Source organism: Carlito syrichta, unplaced genomic scaffold (genome assembly GCF_000164805.1).
Source record: "Carlito syrichta isolate Samal-C Ts95f unplaced genomic scaffold, Tarsius_syrichta-2.0.1 Scaffold303986, whole genome shotgun sequence".
Lineage (NCBI taxonomy): Eukaryota > Metazoa > Chordata > Mammalia > Primates > Tarsiidae > Carlito > Carlito syrichta.
In genome coordinates, this window is record NW_007248082.1 from 553,037 (window position 1) to 560,895 (window position 7,859).

A 7,859-nucleotide genomic window follows, 5' to 3' on the forward strand; every position below is an offset into this window, starting at 1 on the left:
GAGACCCACCTGGGCAACTTGGCGAGACCTCATCTCTACAATAAATCAAAAATTAGCTGGGCGTGGTAGCACGTGCCTGCAGTTCCGGCTACTCGGAAGGCTGAGGCAGAAGGATCGCCGGAGCCCAGCAGGTGAGGCTGCGGTGGCCGGGAGCGGCCACTGCACTCCAGTCTGGGCGCCAGAGTGAGACTCCAACTCAAAAGCAAAGGGGGGGGGGAGTTGGCCTTGGTGTTTACCCCAGAGCAGAGAAATGGGAGTTTTCTGTGGGAGAGAGGATGGGGCAAGAAGAGCCGCTACTGGGCGAGGTACTTCTGGAGTCCCTGCTTGTCTTCCTTCCTGGGATTGCAGCTGAGCCTCCCAGTCCCTTTGGGATTAGAAACAACGAGTCTCAGCTGGGTGCAGTGGCTCACACCTGTAATCCCAACATTTTGGGAGGCCAAGGTAGAGGATCGCGTAACCCCAGTAGTTCAAGACCAGCCTAGGCCACCTAAGGAGACCTTGTCTCTACAAAAAAGCTAAATAGTTAGCCAGGTGTGGTGGTGCATGTCTGTAGTCCCAACTGCTTGGGAGGCTGAGGCAAGAAGCTCACTTGAACCCGAAGGTTGAGGACGCAGTGAGCTGTGATGATGCCACCGTACTCCAGCCTGGGTGACAGAATGAGATCCTGACTCAAAAAAAAAAAAAATGAAAGAATAGTCCCATGAGCCATGTGGAGACTCCAGCAAACTAAGCAGGGAGGGACCGTCCAGGGTCTCCCACGGGGTCTGCCAGGCCCACTGCCCCTCCTGACTCCCTGCCCCGTGCTCTGCGCTTGCCTCTGCCCCTGCAACAGGTTCCCCTTCTACTTTGAGCTCAAGATCGCCTTCGTGATATGGCTGCTGTCCCCCTATACCAAGGGCTCCAGCGTGCTCTACCGCAAGTTTGTGCACCCGACACTCTCCAACAAGGAGAAGGTTTGTCCCCCTCCGCTTCCCAGTCTGCCCTGGGCACCAGAAACGGCCGGCTGAAGGTGCCCCAGGGCCCGAGAGACCTGGGCTGTCGGCACAGTGCCCCTGCAGCCACGTCCATTCCCGGCTCTCCCTGAGGGTGCTCAGAGCCTGAAGTGGCCTGGCCGCGCCATGGCCTCCTGGAGCGGGCAGTGCCTTTGTTCGGGTGTGAATGAGGGCCGGACAGGGCCTTGACAGCAGTGTTCTCTCATCTCCTCCTCCTTCCCCTCCGACCCCTCAGGAAATCGACGAGTACATCACGCAGGCCCGAGACAAGAGCTATGAGACCATGATGAGGGTGGGCAAGAGAGGCCTGAACCTGGCTGCCAATGCTGCAGTCACGGCTGCTGCCAAGGTGAGAGGGGGCAAACCCAGACTCCCAGGGCCCCCGTCGTGTCCAAGGGGCCCTGGCCAGGCTCCTTCATGTCCGCCCTGCCCTCAGGGCTGTGAAGGCTTTGACCTTGGGCAGCTCAGGGTTCCTGGCTCTCCCGTTTTCTAGCCGAGTCACTTCCATTATCTGGCCACAGCTTCCTCATCTGTCCAGAGGGACAGTTGTGGCCCGGCCTCTCGACGCTGTGTAGCCTGGGTGAGGAGGACAGTGTGGGGAAAGCCCTGAGCCCCAGGCTGCCGCCAGAGCCGTGGTGACCTCGAACTCCACCCCACCCCTTCCCCCCCCTGGCTCTCCCTGTGCGTGGTGGTGACCCTAGGGCCAGGGGGTGCTGTCAGAGAAACTCCGAAGCTTCAGCATGCAGGACCTGACCCTCATCCGGGACGAGGATGCACTGCCCCTGCAGGGGCCCGATGGCCGCCTCCGACCCGGCCCTGGCAGCATCTTGGACACCATCGAGGACTTAGGTACGGGCAGGGCTCAGGGTGGGGGCAGGAGGCCACGAGGACAAGGAGGCCGGGGGGGAAAGACCCCCAGACCCCTGATCTCCTTCTCTCCCTGCGACCAGGAGATGACCCTGCCCTGAGTTTAAGGTCCAGCACAAACCAGACAGATCCCCGGACAGAGACCTCTGAGGACGACATGGGAGACAAGGCTCCCAAGAGGGTCAAACCCATCAAAAAAGTGCCCAAAACTGAGGTGAGAACACAGCCAGAGCTCAGGGAAACGGGGAGGGGTTGTGGCTCCAGGCGGAGCCCTGTCTTCCTCCCCCTTTCCACAGCCACTGGCTTCCAAGACACTGAAGAACCGGCCCAAGAAGAAGACCTCTGGCGGCGGCGACTCGGCCTGAGGTCCTCCACCCCCCACAGGCTGCAGAAGGAGGAGGAAGCCTCAGGAAGGGCCTTGGCCCAGCCCCTGCTCCACACTGTGCCAACAGCCCAGGTCTCTCTGGCCCTGGGGCACCTTCAGACGGCCGTTTCCGGCGCCTGCCCAGTGGCCACTCCTCTGGACGGGGTTTGGAAAAGAGGAGGGCGGCCCAGCTGTGGGGGTTGAGGCTAGAGGCTGGACCGGGGCTGAGGACGGAGCCACCCAAGGAGGTGGGCTCCTCAGCCAGCACCGCTCTCCTCCCCGTCCAGCCCTGCCTGCCCACCCAGTGCCTTGCTGAAGACCATGGCCATCCCCTTCTCCGAGGTCCTAACATGCCCCGGCCGCTCTCCCTGGCTTGGGAGCAGGGAGGGGGCAGTCATAGCCCGGATGGACCAAGGATGGGCCTGAAGGCACCTGGGAGAAAGGGAGCAACTGGGGAAGGCCTCGGGGAACCCGGGCGGGGCCTCCAGGCTTAGCCGGGAATGGAGGATGGGGTTCGCGTGTGCTTAAATGACCAGAGTGGCCAGGCCAGAGCTGCAGCTGGGGCTTTTCTCCGAGCTGTGGATAGGGCTGCGTGCTACAAGTCCCCACATAAAAAGGGGCTCCAAGGATGTGCGTGTGTATGTGTGTCTTTGTGGGCCCAGGGCTGGGGGGAGTTTGGGTCAAGGACTGTCCGTCCAGCAGTCCCTTCCTCCCACCCTCAGCCCCACAGTCTGAGGCCCTTTCCGCCTCCCAACCTTCCCACCTAGTCTCTAGGCCCAGCCCGTGAGAGAATGGGGTTTTGAGGGGCCTCTCACTTCCTCCCCTGCCCTGGATTCCTTTCACATCACCCTGTTCTCACCTTGCCCTGGGCTGGACTCCTCCACTCCTCAGGGCCTGTGGTGCAGGGCCCTTCTGAGCTGGCTTCTTGCCTCTTCACCTGGAGCCCAGCCTCCCTTGCCCCAGGATCCCTTCTCTGTGCCAAGCAGACTAGGCCGCATATGGGCAGACCCCGTCAGAGCCCAGCCTCCGCCCCACACCACCCCGGCTTCTGCCATGGCCAGGAGAAGCATGTGAAGAAGAAAGAGAAATGCAGGAGCCAGGAGCTCCTATTCCTTGGAAAGGGGATGCCCACTGGACCTTTGGCACTGGATGAGCCAATAAACCAAACTCTGGCACCTCATCCATGATGGCCTCTGTGCTTTGTTTTTGCCCCACCCAGAGGACGGGTGGGAAGGACCGCAAGTGAGAAGACCCAGCAGGGAGTAAGGGATGGGGAGGGTAAGCCTGTGAACCACAGGAGCTCTCATCTCCAGGTGAGAGATGGGCTTGGGTTGGTTCAGTCTGAGAAATGGTTTTGGAACTCAAGATAAAACCAGGGTCTGGGACTTACAGAAGAGCCAGGAGCCCCAAGAATTGTCCCTCAGAATTCCCCGTGGACCTCACGACCCCAGTGGACCTTCTGGGATCCCACAGAAAGTGCCAGGCGTAGGATCTGAGGATAAAGACCCCAGTGAGGCCTCCAGGGGAGAGAGGATTGTACCTAGAAAGGCCAAAAAAAAAAAAAAATGCCACAGGTGGTTGAGCCAGAGACCCTGAAAGACAGGGAAGAGGCAGAGATGGGGAAGCCAAGACTACACAGACAAAAGAGATGGCACCAAAAGCTGGGGCCAAAGAGGCAAGCTTTTCCTGGTGTGGTCCCAGGAAAGCAAGGGGTCTGGGCTGGTATGGAGGAGGGAGGCTGCAGGGCGCAGGGTCTGAGCCCTCGGGAGGCAGAGCCAGAGCTACCGGGGCTGGGGATGAGCCCCAGGAAAGCTGGAACCCAGCAGAGGGGAAGGGATGGCAGAGGAGCAGAGGCGGCCATGGAAGAAAGATCCACATAGGAAAAGGGTGGAGAGGGAGTGAAAAGGGAGCAGAGAAATGGCAGCTTGGCCTTGTGGAAGGAAAATGGAGGAAGCAGGGGGTCAGTGGGTGTGAGCAGAACCCAGACCCAGGCTCTGGACCCCAAGTTGGGCAACATGCCCCTACCCTAGTCATTCCTCTTCCTTCCCTGGCATCACAGGACATGTCCATCTGCCACATTTGAGCCAAGCTAGCCAAGAACCTCTGAGGTCATGGTGGGGGACGTGAGACGTCCTTTTGTCTTTCCTGGAATCCTCCAGTCGACCAACCTTCTGAAGGTCGTTCTTTCATCGTGGTCTCTGAGCAATTTTGGCCCCCTTTTCTATTAGAAAGAAAATGAAGGTGCCAGGGTAAAATTCAGGGGAGAGACTCATTCTAGAAAGAGAATGAGTCTCTCCCCAGAGAGTAAGATGCTGCAGTCTCATGCTAACAGCTACCATATGGCCAGAAAAGCAGGTTAGGCGCTCTCTAACCTAAATCTCATCTGCCACATGTCTCTCTCACAGACACACGCAAGCACACACACGCTTGCTCACACTCAGGGACATCCTGGCACCCACGGCAGCTGGCGGCTAAGGAGGTCACTGCTAGATTCTGCACCGCCGGGGTCACCATGCACATCTGGGTTTCCCTATGTCAACAGGAACATGCACCGATTTCCGAGCTCACCGGTCTGTTGCCATGGAAACATTCAGGCTTCTAGAACTCCGGGCACAGGGCCTGCCCCTGGGGTGCAGAGGAGGAGAGGAGAGATGAGGGTGACAAGGAGAATAAGTGGAAAGGCTCCTGAGAAGAGGCTGACTAGAGGGTCAGGTCTGGGCCTAAGTGACCCCTTGCCATCTCATTTCCTGGGGTCATCTCCCCTCTCCCCTCTCCCCTTCGGCTCAGTAGATCTCTCAGGCCAAGCAAGTGGGGAAAAGATGTCAGAACAGAGGTGGATGACCAGAGCTGTGTGGCGGGTACAAGATCACTGCCTAGGTCCTCAGGGGGCTTTGAGAGATACTAGTTTTGGGTTGGAGGCTGGGGTTGGCTGTGTCCCATGCCCAGGCCTCTGGGCAGCCCTCTGGGCCTAAGGGAAGGACACTGGCAGCCTTCAGGCCTGAGGTCCCTGGCTATAATAGCCTCAAGCCTCGAGCTGCTTCAGCTTGCTCCCCCTCCCTTTATGTGTGTGCTCCACACCCAGAGAACCTGCTTAAAATGGGATTTCCAGGCCGTGACGTCAGAGGAAAGCCAGCAGCTCCATCCGTCTGTGCCAGCTCTCCCCTGATCAGCAGAGCTGAGCCCAGCTTTGCTCGGCCGGGCGGGAGGCAGGGCGGGCAGAGGAGGGAGGCGCCTTAGGGGCTCTGAGCCATAGTGCCCATATCTGTGGCATCCAGAACGACAGTGAAAGGCCGCCTCCAGGTCAAAAGCCCCTGCTGGCTTCCCCACTGCCTTAAATTTCAGCCAGTACTTGATTGTCTTCCTCCAAAATCCCCGTTTTTCCATCTGAGCTGGGTCAGGCCTGCCTGGAGGAGGAGGGCACCTCAAGTCCTTAGAGCCGGACAGCGGCTTCTGTTTGGGTCCTGCGTCCTGCCTGGGACTGTTGGTATCTAGGCTGGAGGCAGTCGGGTGAGAGGGATGCCTGCAAGGAGGAAAGGCCACTAGGTGGCGCAGCTGCCTCCCAGCGCGGGATTCCCCGGCCGGCAGAGGACAATCCCCTCCTGCAACCCGTGGGGGCTAGATTGGGTGAGCAGAGAGCCTCATTCTTCCCTCCCTGGAGTCGAAGGATCATGAAGAAAGCATCCCTGAGGGTGCAGGACAGCTGTGAATCCCGGAGCCGTCCTCCTAAGTCAGGCCTGTGTGCATGCCCCCTGCCCAGTCCTCACAGGAGAGGGTCAGACCCAGAAGTCACCGCCTTGGAGCAGGGAGATTAGCCAGGCTGACCCTGGGAGAACCACGCAGCCCAAGGGACTCAACCTGGCCTTCTGAAATAGCGTCTAGAGAGGCTGCTGGAGCTGATTTCAGGGTCAAGAGGGGAGAGGGACCCTGGAGCAGCAAAGGGCAGGGAAGTGGGGAGAGAGAGGTTGGGTCCAGGGGGTGGGGAGTTCACCCCACAGCAATACTGCAGTATTCCCCAGATATGGTCTCCTGAGGGCCACGGTGGCAATCCCCGGCCTGCTCCCGGTGTCCCTACCTCCAGCCCCGTCCCTTATTTTCATCTGGTGTACTGTGGAGTTGAAAGAGAAGGCAAAGAAAGCCCTTGGTCCCCAAACCCTGGCATCCCAGAGTATTCTTGCCAGGGCTGGGAGCCTGGGGCTCCTCAGTGGCCTACCTTTCCCTGACCTCTTTCCCAAACTGACCCCACCAGCCTTGCATCCCCTATGAATTACCCTCTCCTTTTGTCCCAGCCAGATAAGTGATCAATAAATAATGCTGCTTGAAATATTGATGGTGAGTTTTACACCAGCATCCCTTAGCTGTGCCTGTCATTTATCTGACAGAGAAACGCATGGTCTCCCAGGAAGCTCCTTCCAGTCTCAGCCAACAGAGGGGCTTTCTTTGCCAAGATTTTGACCCGTTCCCATCTTAGCCAGATCATGATTCAGTTCCATCGACTAAGAAGAGAAAAGGTCCCCCAGAAATCAACTCAGCCAGCCCCCACCTCCAGAAAGGATGGCGTGAGCTAAACCAAACAGAGACTCTTCCTCATCCTTGGTTTCAGAAAGGATCCTTCCAATAATGTGATTCAGATCCCATTTCCTCTGTCCATCCCAGGCCTCCCGGGTCCAGCCTTTTGGCCGATTCAGAAGGAAACTGCAGCTCCCTGTCCCCACCTGGACTATTTTGGAGCCTGAGCGGAGGGTACTCACGTGCTCCCAGGCTCCTTTGGTACAGGTCACTTCCATTGGGTTTTGTTCTCCTGGAAGAAGGGGAGGAGAGGGAGGGAGGAGGTGGAGAGCAGGAGGCAGCGGAGGCTCTGGAGCCCAACTCACCCGGTGCCAGCTCCTGCTCTGCAGAAGTCATGCCCACTCAGATCTTTGCATGTGCAGTGCTTCCGCCCAAAGCACCCTTGTCCCTGCCTCACCAGGCCTCAGCTCACAGTGGCTCCTCTACCGCAAGCTATCAGATGACCCCTCCAGGCCCCTGCCACAACTGTCCTCCCACTGTCTGGCCACTGCCTGTTTCCAAGTCTATTTCTCCACCAAACTGAAGGTCAGGGCGTTGGCAATGGGTCCGGCTGGGTCACCACTGTTTGCCCTGCATCTAGCACGGGGCCTGGCACACGATAAGCACTTGGCACATTTTTGTGGCATGTGGGAACGATGCCCCTACAGCATTCTTCCACTCCTGGAAAAACAACCACCTTCGAACCTCAGCATCTCTCTGGCGAGCTGTTTGCCTGCGGTTTGTCCCTCAGGCTGGGAGTCAGCTAAGAGGAGCTGCCTGATCAGTGGTCCGCCCCTGCTGCCCGGCTGTGCCCACGAGCCCTCTCCTTTCCCTTTCTCTCTCTCACACAGATGGGAGTCAGCTTTCCAGCCACATTCAGTTCTCACTCGAATTCAAATGCTAAATTGGGAAGAAGAGCAGCTTCACACTCCAGATTTAGCCAGGGGGAAAAAAAAGTGAGACAGCCTGGCTGCTGCCAGGGAGAGGAGAAAGAGAAAAGTTGGGTCTGAGGTTGGAGGGCGGTGGCAAGTATACCCAGAGCCCGAGGAAGGCAAGGAACCCCACCACTCCGCTAAAAATAAGCCCCATGG

General features: G+C 58.5%; 1 protein-coding gene across 1 annotated transcript in view; it reads left to right on the top strand.

Annotated features, from left to right (window-relative positions):
• REEP2 (receptor accessory protein 2) overlaps positions 1 to 3,403 on the top strand; it is a 6,511-nt gene extending 3,108 nt beyond the window's left edge. Inside the window, exons 4-8 of the mRNA XM_008059291.2 lie at positions 833 to 953; positions 1,228 to 1,341; positions 1,694 to 1,841; positions 1,943 to 2,073; positions 2,156 to 3,403. Of these exons, the coding sequence (XP_008057482.1) occupies positions 833 to 953; positions 1,228 to 1,341; positions 1,694 to 1,841; positions 1,943 to 2,073; positions 2,156 to 2,224 (583 nt within the window). The 3' untranslated portion in view covers positions 2,225 to 3,403. The remainder of the gene's footprint in view (positions 1 to 832; positions 954 to 1,227; positions 1,342 to 1,693; positions 1,842 to 1,942; positions 2,074 to 2,155) is intronic.
• Positions 3,404 to 7,859: the final 4,456 nt, after the last annotated feature.